The sequence below is a fragment of the Strix aluco genome, chromosome 5, assembly GCF_031877795.1.
Source record: "Strix aluco isolate bStrAlu1 chromosome 5, bStrAlu1.hap1, whole genome shotgun sequence".
Classification (NCBI taxonomy): Eukaryota; Metazoa; Chordata; class Aves; order Strigiformes; family Strigidae; genus Strix; species Strix aluco.
This window is the reverse complement of record NC_133935.1, coordinates 58,968,119-58,988,279: the sequence shown is the minus strand read 5'-3', so window position 1 is coordinate 58,988,279 and position 20,161 is coordinate 58,968,119. Positions and strand designations below refer to the sequence as shown.

Here is a 20,161-nt window from a genome sequence, read left to right as displayed (position 1 = left end):
GCCACATCGACCCCACACGACTCCGGCTGGAGGCCGCTCTCGCGAGGCGCCTGGCGCCCCCAGGCCGGGGCCCGGGGACCGGCCGCTGGGGCCGGAGATGCCCGGTGGCGCCCGGCCCTACCGCGCCCGGGGCCGCCGGCGGCCTCTGCAGGGGCCTGGTGCGGGAGTCAAACCGTGCGCCGACGGCCGGTCGCGGTGCGGTGCGGTGCGGTGCGGTGCGGGGTGCGAAGGGCGGGCGGCGGCGGCGGTGCGTGCCGGGAGCAGGAGGCGGCCCGGCCAGGTCACGCCCGCCGCCGGCCGCGCCCCCGCCCCCGCCCCTTCCTGTCATGGCCGCTGCCGGGCTGCGGGAGCGCGGCGGGGCGGCGCGGGCCGACGCCCCCAGGAGCTGAGGGTCCCGCCGGGCGGCGCGGCGCGGGGGCGTCCCCCGGCCCGGAGCCGGCGGCAGGAGGTGACGGAGGGGCGCCGTGCGGCCAGGGCCTGCGCGGGGGGCTGCCCCGGCGAGCGGCCGTCCCGCAGCCAGCCACCGGCGGCGCGACGGGACGGGGCGCGGGCGAGCGGGGGCCGCGCCGCCCCGCTTCGCGCCCGCTCGGGGGAGGCGGGGGCTGGCCGGGATGCGGCCCAGAGCCCCGTCACCGGCCCCCGCCGCGGGGGCTGGCGGAAAAGCCGCTTGTTGCCGGTGGCCCAGGCGGCCTCGGCTGCCGCGGAGCATCTCGGCGCGGTGTTTTGTCGTGTGTACCCCGGGAGCGAACCATTCCTGCGGGAAAAACTACTGCGGAGCCGCCGGCCGGCCGGGTGCCGGCGTGCGCCTCAGAGGGAACCCTCCCAGGCTGGAGGAAACGGGCAGGATGTTTGTCCCGCAGGAAGGTGTGCGCGGGGGCGCGTACCCGGGAGGGGCTGGCAGGTCACTTCACATCCCCGCCAGCGTGCGGTGGCCTCCCCGTGCCCAGGGTCCCGAGGATGCCCCTTACTGGAAGACGAGGGTAAGTGGTGTGCGGCAGCTAGACACCCGGAGAAGGCGGCCTGTGTGGCCCAGCATGAAGTAAGCAGGGACTGGTGGCTGTAGGGCAGGAGAGCCAGTTCTGACTCACCTAATGGTAAAGGCTCCAAAAGGTTAGTTTCCACAGAGTCGCATAACAAGATAGCAAGCCCGCCGTGACACCCTCATGATAGTAAGTCATTTACTTTTGTAACTGTGAAGATAAAACCTTGATTTCCAGAGTCCCACACAGATGCTGATCGATCACATCAGTTGGCTTTTGGCAAGACAACGCCAGGGGGGAGGAAGGGAAATCCCATCACATTCCTTTTGTTTTCCTTGTAGATACCGCTGAAGTACTTGCTTTCCACCACTTTCCTCGTTTAACTTCCCCTTGGGGTCAACTGATCGTCAGCATGCCTTCTTCTGAGAACACCTCAAAACTTTTCCTGGTCCTCGTTTCATTGCTGCTGGTGCTGCCAGTAGTTGAAGCCCTTGACGCAGGAGATGCCATCGCCTTTCTACTAGGCCTCGCTGTCAGTGTCGTCGGATTCTGTGCCTGTCTTGGCTTGTACGCAAGGAAAAGGAATGGGCAGCAATGATTTCAAGAAGATGCTCAGATGAACTGAATTTCCAAACACGGCCTGGGGTTGAGATCTGGGGTGTAAGACTGAGCTTTGGTTCTGGATAACTTTCAAAACCCATGTAGTAGGTATTTCTGCAAACCCCTCTTACTGTGCAATACAGCAGAATCAAGACTGTACCCAGTAAAAGGGCTTTGTAGGATCTGTCCTCATGGCAGTAGGATGTTTTTATATTGCTTGTGATTAAATACTGCCTTAGAGAAGCGTAAGAACTTTTTGAATGGGAAGGAAAACCATAGAGTGGTTCACAGTGTTTATAAATGGAACATGTGAGGGAGACCATCGACAAATTCCACAATTTTAGTTTCAAAGGTTAATCAGGAGGAAGCAGCTATTAATATTCCATTCAGGGTGACAGAGCTTTGGAAGTACTCCTAACTAGATAGCTAGCAAGCAGACTGCTTTGACTTCCGTGCACGTGCTCGCATTCTTTGTAATGACAGTTAACACCTAACAGCTTACTTTTGCTGTCACAGGGATGAGACTTCAGAGAACTAAGAAAACATGGAAAACTTTTTTCTTATGTATTTTTATTTTAGAATGTGCCTCCCCTGTGGCCTGTGTTCTTGTTACCAAGTAGATACACTTAAGAATGGGACCGCTATGTTTCTTTAACATGCATTGCACGGAAAAGTACATGTAAGGCTATGTACATCAGATTAGGGATATGGTTTTTGTTTCTTGTTTATTTTTTGTACTCAGCTTTCCTTTAGGCACATCAGGTTTAAGGCTTAATTCTTTTGGTGTTTGTATTTTTTTTCCCCAAAACTGAAGACTTATTTTAATGAGGGCTTACGTGTAGTGTTTCTGCATTAGGGGGTTATTAGAATTATAACAAGACAGTTGTGCGTGTTTCTTTTACAATATGGAAAGAACGTGTTTTGTTAAAACCCTGGTTTTAGTCAACAGGTCCATTGTTCTCGAGTGTCTTCCTCATGACCAACTTATGTTGCTAGCTTAATATTTAGGCTTCTTACCTAACTGATGCATATGAGTTCCACAAAAGATTAGGACCAAAACTAAAGTAAAAAATCCTGATGCAAAATGGGAGATGTAAATAGTCATAATTCTATTCATGCTCAGTCAGATTGCATGGTATATGGTTGAAAGACTCTACTCAGTAGCATATCCAGGATGTATTTCTTTAAGTACCAAAGGTGAAATGGCACAGCCAAGAATGTCTACCACAAGTCCCTCTGGCTTATTAGGGTATTCCAGCTGTTCACTTGAGACAAGGAGCACAATCTGTGCAGAAGGAGCAGCAGAGTAAGGAGGATAGGAAGGTGAGCTCTCCACAATTCACAGAATTTCCTTCTGATCTTGTGCTGTGGACACTGCCACTCTTGCTAGAAATCTTGGCTTTTATCTTTCAGAGCTGGGGAAGAAGGTTAAAGATGATGCAGGGCTATATATTTTGATACTATTCCTCTGCTTCCTCTGTAAATCTCTGTTCAGTAGAGCACAAAGCAATGGCAAAGAGTTGTGAGGCAGGTCTTATATAAGTAATTGGGTGGGCAGATCATGTTCTCCAAATTCCAAGATTTCTGTATGCCATTTGTGGCTGGTTTGACTTCTCCAACCTCTGAGAAGACACAAGCTCTGGTTATTTCAGTCTTGCAATTTATGTCCCACTCTCATGGTTGATAGAGGGAGGAAGGTAAAGTGAAAGCTTCCAGAATTGTGTGGGGTTGAAACTGTAGGACTCAACCCAGCAAGCTACAAGAATAGAGGTTTCTGCTCTCAAGTTACAGGAATAATAATGGTCACAAAGTTACTCTGATGAGATGCAAATCTTACCACATAGCTGTTCTTGAACCCTTTCTGTGGCTTCCAAAAGTCAGAAAGGGACATGGTGCACAATTACTATGTACAAATGAAATTTAGAGCCCTAAAAGGAGCTTCAGACATTAGTGTCACCTTTGAAAGCTGCCTAGCAGCAGTAGATGATCCTGTATGTGATTATTCATCAACCGGGTGAATGCAAGCACACATCAAGTGTGATCTTCCGTGTTCCAGCTTGGCTAAACTATCACCCTTGAATTAAAATGTCAACCACAAAATCACCACTCAATTCACTTTTTATTTTCCAAAATTAGAGAATTTTGCCATTTTTTCAATAGAACATTAAATACTGCTCTTTCAATAGAATAAATTTTATTACAAGCAGCTTTTCACAGACTCCTTCATCTTTACTTTGGAAAAGATGCCTGGCAACAGTTTCACTGCAGGAGAACAAAATTTTAGCAGAGTAATTAGCGTCAGGCAATAGGGATATGAAGAACTGTGTTCTTTGCCCGAAGCTGTATGTACTTCATTGAAGGGTGTTTGCACAGCCTAATGGCGTTGTTTCCTGGGTTCTGACAGAAGCTTTATTGTTAAAGACTTGCATTTGTCGATGACTTGAGTGTAAAATTGGATACCCCTGTTTTTCTTCTGTCTTAATAAACTTTCACGTATGATTTGTCATCAGCTTGATGAAGTAGTTCTTATGAAAAGGAAAATTGCGATGACAGAAATGACTGAAACTGCTGAAATTCCTTGTATTAAACACTATTTTCTTACATCTGCTTATGTTAGGTGACTTTACAAACTGATGTGTAAGGTGTGTTTTCAGTTGAACTTCTGTACAGTGAGTGTACTTTTGGTCCTTATTACTTATTTCAAGATCAGTTACTTCAGAGCACTTCAAGGGGGCTGGTCCCCCTACTTTGAAACTGGCAGCTTGCCATGGTGGAGAAGGTTGTTTCTCAGGTACAAACAGAAACATGGAAGTATTTATTTTTCCTTTTGGCTATGAATTTTCAACATTACTAATATTTAGTTGCCTTTACACCAGAAAGCAGCCTTCTAGCTGGAGACCCAAGGATATAAAGGACCATTTTCTTTTTTTCTAAAGAAAAATTATGTTCTAGTGCTTTGTGGTTATTTGAATGATACATCTTTCTTTAGCATTCAAAAGAGCTTTTTTTATCACAGCATTTTATGAAAACAGGGTTCTAGCTCTTTTGGGACTTCAGCTAGTGCACAAAGCAGTTCATTTTGGCTGTCTTGAGAGCAGAAAGCAAAAATGGCCTGACAATGCCCACCTCTTAACAAATACAACCTACCCTCTAATTAGTGCAAGAAAGCTGCAAGTCAGGAATGAGTAGCTTTTGACTGCTCGGATTTCCATCTGCTTTAACAATGGCTAGCTCTAAAGCAGCCATCCTGCAAACAAATATTTAATAGCCTGCATACAGTCCCTTTGTGAATTGACAGAAGTCCTTCACTCCTCATGGCGTACCTTCAAGTGCTGCACACCAGCGAGATGTTACCATTCTGCTGGGTACAGCAGTGCTGGGGACTGGAATCCAATCACTTCACCCAATTCCTAATGAACTTGCTTCTCTGGGTGTGTGAAAACTGGCAAACCACTGCTGTGAGACCTTTCTCCCACTCAGCTAAATCCTGCTGCTGGTGGTGATGCTGCTTTAATACTACCATGAGACTTGACAATTCTATGGCATCTTCCATCTGAGAACCCTATTAATGTTTGCACCCCTATTATGTCCTTTGATGAGTGGGACAAGTGGAAGGAGAGTCAGTGACTTGCAGTGGTGTCATGGGAAGTAGGTGGTTATCTCCAGGATGCTCACTGAGATTTCTGGAGTGTGTTGTGCTTGTGGTTCTCAGCCACCATGCCCCTGCCACGGAAGCTGTCCCTGGACTAGACCAGAGACTCTTGTGTATTGTCCAGACACAGTCTGAAGCCCTGGTTCGTCTTTGCACAACATTGTTTACCTAAGCTTTGTGAGAAGGGAGTAGGGAGTTCACCATTTATAGTAAGATAAAACATGACTAAATGGATGAACCATAATAGGTCTGTTACCATGGTAAGTGCTCTAATCATTATACTACAAAAGTAACCTTTCATTTTTATATCTGATGAAAGATTTGGCAGATCTAAACTGATGTAATGATAAGAGATTGTTAGGAGTGGTGGAAAGGAGGGCTTGGATCTGGTTGTCCTCCTGGTTTACACTTGAACAAATCATTAGTAAATGATCTAAAAACAGAAAGTGTGGATTGTTCACCAGGTTAAAAAAATAAGACCACTAATTCTAAAACAAATGCAGCAAAACATACTGGGCGAGATTTGATGTGACTAAAGATGCACAGGACACAAACCACTTAATTCCTGCTGAAATCAATCTTCAAAACTGTAAAGGGACAAGTTTTTAATACATTAGATACTGACCACACTGTTAAGTGTTAAATTGTTAAAGAATGTAACCAGTTTTGAAATTACAAAGATTTTCCGTTCCCATGAATACCCAGTAGCACCTAGATATTACATTTCCAATATTCAGAAAGCAGGCTTGCCAGCAAGCAAGCAAGCTACGGTATGGTAAATACCATAAAAGCACATCTACTTTGAACTAAAATAAAGGAGCAATAAAATTATATAGAAATGCAAAACATTTCCAATGCGGTACTGGTCTCTCTGGCTCACTTTCTCTGTAATGAAATTTGAAAATACATGGGAGGCTCTGTCACATTAAGGTGCAGGCACACTAGACAGCATAGCGTTTTGTTTCTGGAATATTCATCTGATCAGATCAGAACAGAGATTTTCATGAGAAAAACAAAACAAACATCCCTTTAGAGTGATAAGCAAAGACATCTGTATAAGCTCTCGGTGTAAGTGGAGACCTGAAAGTGGAGTGGCCTCCAGCAGACCTAGGAGTTGCAACCATTAGAGGCAGGGAAGAAAGAATCGTGTCCCCAGACAGGCTATTGTAGAAAACTAGAGCTTGCTGCTGTGTATGGGTAAAAGTTTGTGTTCTGCTTGAGCCTTCCTGTATTGGCTGTATTCCTCCTCTCTAGTCTTTGTCTTGGAAATTTTAACTGGAACCAACACTACCGGCAGCCTCCCCAGCTGCCATTCATTCAAGGCACTAAAATGCGTGCACAGATCTTCATACTGCTACTCTGCACTTCGCAAGTATAAAAGCATGAAAATTACCTTCTCTTCCTGAATGGAGTTAAAATGCTGCAGAGTAACACAGTTCCATAAAACTTACTAGAGAAGGCTCTGTCTTTTCCTTTTGTTCTTCTGTTTGTGTGGCTCTTTGCACATGTTGTGATGATACTAATAATAAATTACACAATGGCATGTCCCTTCCCTACCCTCTCACAGAAAAGCAGCAGTCCTAAAACATGACCAATTTTAATCTTGGCATGATTGAAGAAAATTGTCACTTTTATCAAAATATGTCCACTTTCCATTTCATGAATTACCTGTGAAACAAGAATGTCTTTACTTAATTCTAGAACTGTTCAAGGACATTTTCTGCCAACCTTTTTCTGATGGCTATAGAAATTACATGGTCAATACCTGCACTTATTTCTCAGACTTTAACCTAACATGATTTTTCATAAGTCACATGGTAGCAGTTTTAAACTTTATTTGAATCTATTCAAATGATATAGAGAATTAGCAGAACCCATGCGGACTCATTTTTCCTCAAAAGTACATATTTATTTCAATGTCTGCAAGAATAGCAGGAACAATTATGCCTTTTTAAAGTTTGATCTTTTCAGAAAGGCCACTTGTGGTCAACTTCCAAAAGTCTGAGATTTGGAAACAGCATATCATCTATAGAGTCTATAGACTATAGCCTGTATCTACTAAAAGAAAAAAAAAAAAGGTTCTTTTTCATAAAAAGCAATATTGCAATGGGTCTTACCTAAGTCACTTTTCATCTCTTCATAAAAATTAAAGATGTTGATTATATATCTGGAGCAGTTGTCAATAAGAAACCAGTATTCAGCAATAAATGTCACACAGTCATGTTTTTCATTCTACTGTATTTGCAGAAAGAAAACATAAATCCCAGAAACCATTACACATTAACGGTAGGCAAAAAGTGCTTTTCCAAGAACAAGTCAGTGTTATCTAGTAATAATTATGGCCCTGGTGAAAATCTCAGTGAAGTCAGCTCAAAAAATTTTATTGTCCTAAAATGAAATCAAGCTCTCCTAAAGGGGTGACCAAACTGTGTCTTTTGAATCCCATGCAACTTTGCGACGACCATCTCCCATGCCAGGGTTATGGCAGCAGGCCGTCCTGATGCAAGGGATGCTGGATAACCTCAAATCTTGCCTGGGAAGTGACAGACATCTGGGTCTCTCCGGGTGCCAAATGCATGCCCAGGCCACTGATACCCTCTTGCTCCACAGAGCCATCTCCTGCTGTGACAAAAGCCAGGTAGGTGATCTGGTATTTGTTTAGACATTCAGGAATAGTTGTGTGGCTTATACATCTTTAACCTTCATTCATGACACATTTCAAAATTTAGTATTGTATTGAAGTGCTAAGGCTTGGACAACAGGCCCAAGCCAGAGCTGACCTATAGGTGAATCCTGTATATTTTATAACTGATAACCATTGTGCTAGTAGGTATTGTACTAAGTTACAACAAGCCACCTATGCTGATGTAAAAAGTGCTAAAGTGTTGAAGTATTGAAGCCTGAACAACAGGCCCCGAGCCGAAGCTGCTAACTTAGTATGTAATCATTAGCAAAATATGTATGCTCATTAATGAAAGATGTAGCTTAGATATCATATACTCATGATAAATGTAATGAAAACATGTCTATCCCGAATGTATCTTTCTTATTCCTTGTGTAGGGGCAAGTTAACAAGGCCATGAATCCAGCTGTCCGGCCTTGGGACCAGACGTGTGGCCTTGTTCTAAAAAGAACATAAATAAATTAGATAAGCAGGGAAACTCCCTTAGCTTCTCCCTTGAGCCCTGGCCAGGCTCTGGGGGATTGTAATGTGAGAGTGAAAACAGATGTCCCACTTAAAACAAAGGTGCCAGTTATTCTGGCTTGCTGATTTTTGGCATATAAAGCTGGACCTGTTTGCCACGACTGGATGCCTCACCTATGGGTGGACGCACCGCGTGGGACTTCCCACTTGACGGGAAAGGTCCAAATCCTCGCTGTAACCGGGGCTCCCCAGTGACCGCAGATCTGGATGATGGTAACATATGCAAGTGGTGATGTGTCTTTCTTAATCACTATTCTCTCTATCTTGTAGTATTGATTTGATGCATTACCCTGTATTTTCCTATTTGTTTGCTTTAAGTGCACTATTTTGTCTTTTCTTACTGTATGTTTTCTGTATTACTTTGTAAAATTATTTAATTATCCCCAGTAAAATACACCTACTCTTTTCACTCTGGTGTCAGAGTTTAATTGATATCCTTAATCAGCAAAACATGTATATTACACTTTATTTTTAAAAACCCTATATATAATCTTTTAAAATATGGAATGTGCATGGGCTGGGGTGAGTGCTTGCATTTGAGAGAAGTAGGAAAGCAGAGGTCATTCTGTCAACTGAAATGATATTTCTAAATTGTCCATCCACAAAAGGGGAAAAAGAAATCATCTTTGGGAAGAGACTGAGCCAGGAAATGTACGAGGTGACCTCCAGAGGTCCTTTCCAACCTAATTTACTGTATGATTCTATGAAATCCTAGTTGTAAATGTGATGCATAAACAGCAGCTCAATTCACTCGTATCTTTATGGCAAACAAGGATATATTTGTGGTGAACAAATCTAATCACAGTGTGAGCCCATAGGGAACCTGACCGCAAAAGCTGTGAGGCTGTTCAGTCATCATGTAAGACCACAGGGAAACCAGATGTACCAGGATTCTCCCACTGCGTCTAGTGAAACTCAATCCCTGAGGCATTAAAAGGTTATGGAAAAAAGGAAGCAAATAGCATATGAACAGTAATCCTCTTTTCAGAGCGGGATTTTTAGCAAAGGGTTTATGGGGCTAGTGCTGTACTCCAAATGGAATTCAAGTGCTTCAGTGCAAAGCCCCAAATGCGAATTATCTCAACTCCTGCCCAAGTCAACATTTTGAAAATATTAAGATTTGACAGCCTGAATAAATGACTGTGTTGCACATGGAGTTCTCATTGGCATCAGTGGGAGTTTAGGACAAGGTCAAAACCAAAATACAGGTTTGGATGCAATAGCTACGTCGATAGGATGGAGGAGTCCTTGTCATTTGACCAGTAGTGCACCTTGCACCAGATGGTGCTCATGGGGAACTGCAGCCACATTAGGCTCCATCTCTATTCCTTTCCATAGGAAAATATTAGCTGAATTATTTACTACAGCTGAATGCCAAATTTTCATCTGGTTAAAAAACAGCCTGAAGTTGCTGAAATCAGTGCAGCCATCCTGATTTAAATTCATTTTGGACAGAAATCACAAGAGGCTTCATTCTGACCTTGCACCAGCTCTTACACTTCTGTGTAATGCAATAGAATTATTCTTGATTTCCATTTATGTGAAAATCTAAATTGGTTCCTAAAATAGATGCTGGGTTTTTTTCTCTCAGCCTGCTACCAGTAAATTATTTGACCTACATCTTAATAAATATTAGAAAAAAATATTCTCCCCACTCTTATTCCAGAAATACATTTCATAACGTCTATATTCAACTTAGACTCCATTGTTTCTCTCTGCCCCAAGATTTATCAACCAAGGCAAAGAGAAATCCACAAGACAGCCCGCTCTCAAGGACACCATACTAATATAAAGTGCCTCTTCACACACTTTTAATGTATGTGTGCTGTACATATCTAACATACATCAGCTTACCTTTCTGCCTTGTTGCTCTTATCATTTCAATAATAAGAGCAATCTGTTTTGTATCTGTGTCAAACTGTTCCTCAAGAACTCCCTTCACCTAGTTTATGTGAGGTTCTCTGTATTAAATGAGAAGCACTTTGTAAATTTTCTTTTCCTATCCGGAAGTAACAATGAAATACCAGTAAAAAGGATTATATGCTCTCAATTTCAGAAGGACCAGCAAGGAAATTATTATAGCTGTAGATACAAATGTAAAGCACTTCAAATCTCAACTTCATGAGTTTTGCCAGAGGTTTCTCTGCTTAACACCCAGTACACTTCACCAGAATTAAGAACTAAAATCCCTTCTACTTCCAAAGGAATACTGACCTTCCAATAGCGAATGTGATCACTTTAAGCACACTGCCAAAATAATCTGAAATTGGCTGTACATACTAGTTTTCAGACTGCTGCCTTAATATATCGTAATTCTAACTGTACTCAGGACAATGAAAATTGCCTGAGTTAGTGCAAAATACAGGCCTTAGGAAGCAGATGTCATAGAAAGAGGGTGAAGAGTCACTGACAGACATACCTTAAATACATTCTCTTTCATGCAGTAGTAGCTGAGCCATTTGCTCAGTAAGAATTCCATGTCCTCTTACAGGACTGGGATTTTGGTTTTTTGCTATCTGGTGTGGAAAACCCACTTTCCTTTTGTCCTGTATTTGCAAAAGCTGTGTTCTGGTTTCACAAGAAATAAATGCTAAGGAAGTAAATTTCATGAGCAAAAGATTCTTTTTTTCGGTTTTGACCACTTGAACCCTGCCACCTGCTTACAGTAAGTATTTCTGGTCTTATTAGAAAGACTGAAAAATGTGCAGCTTATATGGAACTGGGGCATTTGAAAAGAGTTTTGTAAGTACCTATGTTTCTCTAAACTTACCACAGAAATAATAAAAGCCCATAAACTACACTGGTTCAAAAAATTCCTTCTAGGATTCTCGCACTGAACAGACCAGAACAAATCTTTCACCATCCCCTGGTAGAGACACTTCAGAAATCCTTTCTTAAAACTGCTATATAATGCAGTTTTATTCACATTACAGCATACCTAAGCCTTAAACCATAATGTTGAGTCAAAGTCTACTAGACTTGTATCTCTTTCTTAATTTTAGCACTTGGAAGCCCAATGTTAAAATCTCAACATATTCTTAGTATTTTATATATACAATATATATATATTCATCCTCTTACTCTTTCTTATATTTTTCAATTTCAGAAGCCTCCAAGTATGATTCAACATGTAGGTTTTTTACAATGAAAAGAAGCATTTAGCATTTTCTGTTTTGAAAGGTATCTTACTGTATCTGTTCATTAGGAGCCATATTTGAATACCCATATTTCAGTTTAGCAGATTTTTAAGTAAAGGTTAAAGGGTTTAAGGGTTGAAAACCCACCTCACCTTAAAATAGTTTTGGTTTAAGTAGGTTCATAACTGTATGCCAAGACTGACAAGTGAAGTAGAAGTCTGAAAGTTTCATAATTAAGACTATAACTTTAGCTCTTTCCAACTTCTCACTGTATCTACCGGAGGTTATCCCAGCTCCATTCATTATCTAACTAGGTTTGTCTAAATTGGTCAAAAGTGCATTTAAATCTGGCCTTGCAATCCCATTAATTCTATATTCTCAATTGCCTCTGTTTGCCTGTGACAGCAGACAATAACTTCTTACATTCCTGCAACAAGTTTTTTCTTCGGATTTCTTCTTACTCCAGAATGGCCATTAAGTTATCTTCTCTTTTCTAACTTTTACTTCTCTCTCAGCAACACCCAGTTTTCCAAGATACGATCCATGTTTTGGTAACTAACCCGCTTAGGCAAATAAATCATTCTGAGCAATTGCCAGGTCTTTTTGTCTGAAGGTCTTGCATTTGATTTCGGGTTGTCGGCATTTCATTATGTTCATTGGTTGGCTTTGTGGCAATGTCCTTTGAAAATTCAATGCACTGAAAAGGTTAGGAAAAAAGAAAGAAAGAACTGCTCTTTCCAATATACAGCGTGCAGGTTGAAACAGATATATCTTGAGGACCCATATCAAAGAGAATTCCTAAGTTTTACATAAATCCCTCAAATTGCCACAGTTTTGTTATACATGCATATTTATGAAGAGATATTATACATAATAGAGAGATACAGTATATCAACTAAATGTTCTGTTAGCTTTTGAAGCATTACATTAATACCAAATCTACAGTGCAGCACAGAATTACACAACAGGTACGTTTTACTTGGCTACTGCTGGTCCTGTACTGTGAGGAACTGGTGTGTTCACTCATCAAAAGAGTGCTTTTATGTCCATGTACATATCCCAGATTAGGAAAAACAGATTACTATTATTTAGACCTCTTATTTCCACATTTTATTTTAGTAACGGAGAGTGAATAAGTTCACTGAGGCTTAATAAAATTATGTCGTAAGGGACTGTAAGAGCTTAAGAGGTGATTTAAATATCTAAAACATGGCTTGAACAGAATTTAGGACATACACCCTCCAAAAAGGGACCTAGAAATCCCTCACTGCAGCAACAGCAAGACTTACCAGTGTTCACTTTTCAGTTGACATTTACACATCGGATCTGAGGTTGCAAGCTTTCCATTCATGTGCAGAACTTCCCAAGAGTGCAGTGCAGAATCTCTGTGATCCAGATGTGACACAGAGCATACTCTAATTGTCTCACTCCCAACAATGTCCCTAGAAGAGTCTGATCTGAGTAGTACGTTCAGGTAAGGTACATCAGCAGCAGTGCTGAGCCCAGTGAATGCACAAATGCTGCAGGAAGCCCACCTTTTCCATAACCACCTAGTATTACATTACATGAAACAGAAGATCAGGAATTCAAGCCCAGCCTCCCACCTCTAAAAAAAAGTTTCCTGGAGTACCAGGAGGAATCTCCGAAAGCATGCTCTCCTGTTTATCCTGGACCCTCTATGTGTAAAAATGCAAGAGCAATGGCAGGGGTGGGGTTGGGATGTGGACAGGAGAGACTGACTCCCATGTCATTGCTAACATTACGCTTGACTAGTTTTGTAGGTGACATTTCAATAAAACATTCATTCTTTCATACCTCCATGAAATAGGCAACACAGTAATAAATCTGTATTTGCAGTTGCATCATAGAGCTGTATTCACGCAGTTTCTCCTACCGTGCCCTCACAGTGTTATTCTGATAGTACCTGCAGAATTCAAACTTTCATGTTTAACAGGTGACCTACCTTTATCCAGAGATAGACTGTTCTCTGCATCCTTGCAAGTATAAAACTTAAAATTGTTTCTCCTTGTTCTACATATAAATGAGAACATTTCATACTTAATATCCAACAAACTGACAAAATGGGACCATGGCATTAGGTTCTAGATATCAAATTAGTTGCAGTGAAAAGCTGAGTTGACACAAGAATAGCCAAGAATATTTCCACCTTCTAGATCATAAGACTTGAAGCTCACTAGTAGAACATATATTCATGCTAGCTGCTTGCAAAGCCAGTGTTCACTCTCCATCTCAAACATTACAGACCTGACTCTCCGTTGTCTCAATCTCATGCATTCAAAGCAATTATCATTCAGCAGTATACGTTTTTAACCAATTTATTATTTTCTTTGCAGAGCTTTAAATCAATCCAGTCATTATACTGTACATGTCTGTATTAAATTAAAATTTGAAAAAGAAATTAGTAGTCTAATTTCTAGATGTGAACTGGTCATATCAGAAAAAATAAGTATTTCTAAAATTGACACTGTTAATTTTTGCCCCTGAGCACAGCCCAAAAGTTCTCTGAAAGATGTCAGTGACAATTATCCTATTTTATCCTATTATTTTTAAATCCCCCTCTCAGTATATTGCTAGAAATAGAAAATTCTGCTGCCAAATAGTCTCTCTAATCCTACAACATATTGTCCACTCACAGTTCACCTCCAACCCAACCTTAAAGATGGCAGATAATGGAAGTATTTATATATCTCAGCTCTACAAAAGTGATTGATTTGACATATATCCCTACACACTAATAATACTCATGCAACTAGTTCTATGAACACTGGAAGAAACAGCAGTAACTGCAACAGAAGCAAGGAGGAGCTCAGCGATGTGGCTGTTGATCCGCTCCGTACTGAACTGATGAATAGGGTGTCTGTCACAAAACCAGCATGGGCTCTGGGTCTAACACAGTGCTATGCCTGCTACTTGCCATTCTGCCCCTGGATACAGAAACCATGGTGACATATCCAGTGTCCTGTTCAGCTGCACAGCTGAGCACAGCCAGCCCTGGTCACAAAGAGTTCAAATGCATAAGGGATTAAGATTCCAGGCCATGGTCATATTTGACCAGCAGATGAATCACTGCTGTATGCTGAAGCCTCAGGTATGGACCAGAGTCCCTAGGGAGTGATAGCCAGCCTGAAAGTGGTGTCCAGCCTGAAAGAACAGCAAGGGAAGAAGGTAAACTGTAGGACAAGCAATCAACACCTACATTCACAAAATTTATAGGAACCTCACCTGCCTCTGAGACCTCTCTGCTCATGTATCTGACTTCACTAAAATCAGCCTCCAGGTTTAAAAGACAGTGAAGGGGAGGAAATGTGCATAAATTCACTTAGTCATTATATAGCTTCATGACAGAAAGTATATGAAAAATAATGAACCATAATCACTCCTTTCATTAGGCCCCGACAACGTCCTAATAATCTCCAGTGAGCCAACAGCACAAAAAGAGATGGGAGCAATACATGCTGGAAAACTACAGAAGAGCCTGGGATACAGTAGGTTTACATAACTGGTATAGTTATGTGCATCTCAGCCATGAGGCTGTCTGCACTTAATATCAGGTGCATAAAAATGTTGGACGCAGCTTAGCTGGAAGAAGTCATCCTTCCCCTGTCTCTCAGGCATTTTCAGGTTCCTCTCTCAAGGCAAGCATTCTGTTCTGTAATGTCACTAACCCCATTCATTTTGCTCCACAGCGTTCCACTGGTGTCTGCAATGGCGATAGGAAAAAAGCATTCTTGAATGCTGTGATTGGCACTGTTAATGACCATGACACTGCAGAGCTGCTGTGTGCTTCAGCAGTGCTTAGCCAATTTCAAGTCCTGAATTTCCATTTAGTAAGGCAAACCAAGAGCACTACATGGCCTGTGAGAAAGCATTTTACTGAAAACTCAAGTGTTAAAACAGCATAGACAAAAGGACTATCAAACATAATACCTGAGAAGGGGTGAGGTGTCCAAGCACTTTGTTTAAAAAAGAAAACCTACAAGCTTTTGTCCATCATCAGTTTCAAAAGCTAATAGATGACACTTCTAAAATCACAGTAATACATTCCCTCACTGGAGTAAATTAACATAGCTTTCTATGTTAGTGGTCCTGACGTGCTGACTTGCATTTGCTGGAAATCTCTTACATGGGGATGCTCCACTTTTACCCAAATGTGGTTGGTAGTGTCAGAAGGTAAGATATGAGAACAGCAGTCAGTGAAGAGGCCATGCATCAGAGTCAGAAAGCCCTTAGCATGGCCCTGGGAAAGCACTCCCAGTTCAGCTTCTAAATTCTGAAAGACTGTCTACCTGTTTCTCACCAGATTTGTTTTCATATTATAGGTTAGACAAGCCTCATGTAAAATACGTGCCTTTCACCTGTGGTGATTTAGTCAGGAATTCCTAACAGTGCTCAGCATCACTCCTTTCAACTATTTTGGTTGCTGAATTGTACCACTATGATGTACTCACATTACCGTATGTCATGCACAGAAAAACAAATCAGTGAATGGAATGTATTTACAGTAGTTGAAAGACATATTGTAATCTAGTTTATACTAAAACATGTACAATTAACAGGATTAATTAAACTGCAGATGAAAATACATTAAATAAACAAATGACTACTTCTGTAAGACCATTCCCAGTATCTGTGCATATGCTTCAACAAATCCCATCTACAAGATTTGTAAGGAATGGTATTTTATTTTTTGTAATGGAGAAAGAAGAAAGTCCTTCCTCCTATTCCACATTCAGTTATCAAAACACCAACAGATTTTCTAGCATAGAGAGTGGAGAGACTGGATATAGCAGGAACTTCAGTAAGTCTGGTCCACATTCTTTTGATGTTCTGACAAGAGGCTCTTTCTCCTCCCCAGGAGCACAGGGAAGAACCACAAGTGTCCTTTTGAGGTCAGCAGCTCAGGACCTCACCGTAGACCCTCGTACTGAGGCATCTCTACAGTGCTGCCCATATTAACTAAAAATGGTTGATGGAATAAGAATTTCAATACTTCCCACTAACAAGACTGCAAGTTCAGAATTATTCACATTAAAAGATTTGTTATAGAGACATACAAGGTAGTGCTTACCCTCTGTTATTTAAAAAAACCCCACAACACAAAAAACCAAAACTTGAGCTAAACAAATTACTCAAAGATTAAATTTTGAATATAATGTTATTTTTATATATAATTTATGAGGGATCCAAGATGGCAATATTAAAGAAATATTCTCAACCATTCGAAAATATAATCTCAACAAATGTATCTACTTGGAACTACTTCTTCAGATACTATGTAGTTTCTTTTTTTATTCCTTCTGTGGAGCTCAATCATCAATCTGCATCACTATCTTTTTCAAGTTATGTGTTATGACTCAACCTTGACTGTGAAAACAAGCAATTTGGTAATTCTTCAGTACAGGACAACATACATATGGCGCACAAACAACAAAGACCACATACGAAGCTTTCTTTCCCTCTCTCTCTAAATCATATATATAAAAAGGCCATTTATGAAGTCCGGCAATTTAAAAATGTAGCTTATCTTTTTGCAGGCACAAGTAATTAGCAGTGCAATTTAACACTGGTAATTATTCATGGCCACAGTTAGGTTCATTTGCATTTCTAACTACCTGATATGCAAGTGAGTCAAGTAATTACATGTCCACACTACTTAAATTGCACAATAACTGAACACTGCAACACTGATTTAACAGTGTATCTATGAAACCTGGGGGGGGGGGGGGGCGGCGAGGGCGGAAGATCCTGCCTAGTCTTTCAAATGTAGTCCTAATGAACGAACTGGTAAAAGGTGTTTAGAAGCCTGGGGATACAGGTAAATATCTAACAGGATCTTTGGAAGCATATTGGTGCCTCTATAGGACAAAGCCTTTTTCATATGCTCAGCAGATAAGCTTCTGTGTATTTGTCCTTAAACCTTCATTTACCCCTTTGTAAATGTGCAACATTGATCAACTTTTAAGAACAAAAATTAAGTTTCAAAGGGCAGTTATGAAATAGTTTTAAAATACCTAATTAAATGCTTTTACAAAATATTTATAAAACTTCTGAGGATCCAGCTAAAGATTAAAACACCAAAAAATGCAATTATTATTCATGGAAATTGTTATAGTCACATGAACACAATTTTGTTATAGGTGAAAACATGCATCACTGAAGCAGAGACCACTAGAGAGATTTTCAGTGTGGGGTGAAATTTATGTCTGTGCTGAGAGCCAACCCAGGAGGCAGACACTACCAACACATGTCTTTACTCTGCAAATACTTTACAAACTACAGGAACCAAATATATTGCAGGTGAAATTCTCCATTGTGCAGGGGTCTTACACAGGTCTCCATATTACGGAAGTCCTACTTAAATACTATTTTAAAGTTGCACAAATCTACTGCTCAGGCAAGAAATTTCCCTTGGAAGAATTCCTTGAGCCCTCTGAAAAGGATGTACTTTGGTAGCATCTATCACAGTTTCTCAAACAATACATAAATCTTGTGCTGGCCTCTGCACAGAGGTGGGTACACCTTGCAGAGTATCTCTCCTATTTTGTAGAAATGTCACAAAATCCTACAGTGCTTCCAAGTTTGCATTATGCAGATTGGATAGATGTTGCATATATACAAATTTCAAGACAGACAGTAAACACCTTAATTACTGAAATGATCAAGAGAATAGCAACATGAGTATTTTATATTTTAGCTATTCACAATTTTTGGCCCCACGCCGAAATCCTCATTCCACTGAAATTGCTGAGAGTCGTTACTGACCTTGGTGAGGCCAATATCTCACCCCATCTTTTCAACTGATAGTTACATATTCATCAACTAGCCTGTCTTCTAGTCCAATCTCTATCTCAGACTCCGTTACTGAGATTTCTCAGTCAAATTTTTCTCAAAAACCTCTCCCATTCTGAGGAAAAAAAGCCCAAAACAATGAGAATCACATACCCAGCATCCTCACCTGGCTTGCAACTGTGGTACAGGATTCCAGAGCACATATCCTCAAAATAAATTAGGTACGAAGTACCCAAAATGCTTACATACCAACGAAGTTCCTCTGCAATAGCATTCAATGGTCCCCCACCCCAGTGCCTGAGCTCCTGGCGCGTTGGCCATGGGCACCCAAGCATCACCACCACCTCACAGGAATGAGCTGACCACATCTGCAGATGATGCCAAAGACCAAGAATATCACAGTAGGATTCTCCAGTAAGGTGATCCTGATCTGTGTGATGGACATAGTGGGTCCAATTCACTGGATCCAGTCCCTTGGTCATCCTTAAACAGTACCTAAATTGAAATTACAGTTGGAATACAGGATCCTCAGTCACCAACAATAAAGCCGAATACTTCACCACTTTCTAGGCCATGATTATTAAATAACTCTAACAGGAGAAAATTAAAGAGCTCTGTATCATAACTGTCAAGAACTTTGCAGTGGGGTTGCCCAAACCTGGAGACGGTTCACGACTTTGACCTAAATCAGAAAATCAGGGAAATAGTCTTGGCTCTCTCATTTTCTAGGAAAAGCTCTAATCAGTCTGCTGCTAGCTCTAATGGGGTACATGAATGCTCTTGCACTTACACTCTCTGCTTTTACCCTTCCTTCTTGGGAAAAAGCAGACTTAAATACTTAAGTAAAAAAAAAAAAAAAAAAAAAAAGGCAAGGAAGGATACTTACTTTCCTGAGAGTAATCACTTCTTTCCTCTGACATGCTTATGTGGCACTCCAGTTCTCTGGGTTTTTTGAACCTCCTTCCTGTTGCCCTTAGTGTTGCCCCCCTTACATTGTGTAGTGGGAAATTTATTCAGGGTTCAGGATCCTGCCTTGTGGCAAAGCCCCAAGAAATTCTGCTTGGCTACCCTAATCCGCTCACCTTCCAACAAAGGCTGCCTCATACTTTTTTCAGAACCTTTCATATCACTAGTCCAGCTGTTCTGAAGAACTAATTAGCACAGATCTCTTTACCTGTACTTCCATAGCTCTTCTCCTCCTTCCAGCTGCATATTCATTTCCTGGTTCATGCTTCCTGGAGCCATCTTTAACTGACATCTGCCTTCACCTCCCAGTTTCCCAATCCCATGACTCCTGGATTTGCTTTCCCTCCATGGGGGATGTGACCTGGTCCTGGTCCAACAGCTTAACACTGCATTATGTCATACCCCACCAGAAATCTCTCCCTTTGTAACAAGGGTTTCTCTTGCCTAACACTACCCTTACAATAAAGAGAATAGAGGGCAATACATCTGATGTATTTTAGACTTGTGATTCAGGAGATGATCTGTTCCCTCAAGCACCTTTTTCTCACCGTTGACTATGATGGGAATCTAGCTTAGTTATACGTCGCTTCAGTTTAGGTGTCTACATTTTGTTGAATAAAATTAGAGCACTGGTTCTCAGATTACACATACGATTACAAATGAAACACAATGAATTCTGAAGTCCACGGATTACTTCTAAGCAGTCTGTGGCAGGTCTAAAAGAAAACCAAGTTCTTAAATGCTATATAGGAATATACTTCTGCAACACCTCCAAGAGAAAGCACAGACAAAAAGGGTTAAAAACTACTGC

General features: G+C 41.4%; 1 protein-coding gene across 1 annotated transcript; it reads left to right on the top strand.

The window, feature by feature from the left end:
- The first annotated feature begins 318 nt into the window (after positions 1-318).
- On the top strand, positions 319-4,089 carry SMIM30 (small integral membrane protein 30). Its single transcript, XM_074827536.1, has 2 exons — positions 319-448; positions 1,322-4,089. Exon 2 carries the CDS (start codon positions 1,393-1,395, stop codon positions 1,576-1,578), a length of 186 nt encoding a protein of 61 aa, XP_074683637.1. The 5' UTR covers positions 319-448; positions 1,322-1,392; the 3' UTR covers positions 1,579-4,089.
- Positions 4,090-20,161: the final 16,072 nt, after the last annotated feature.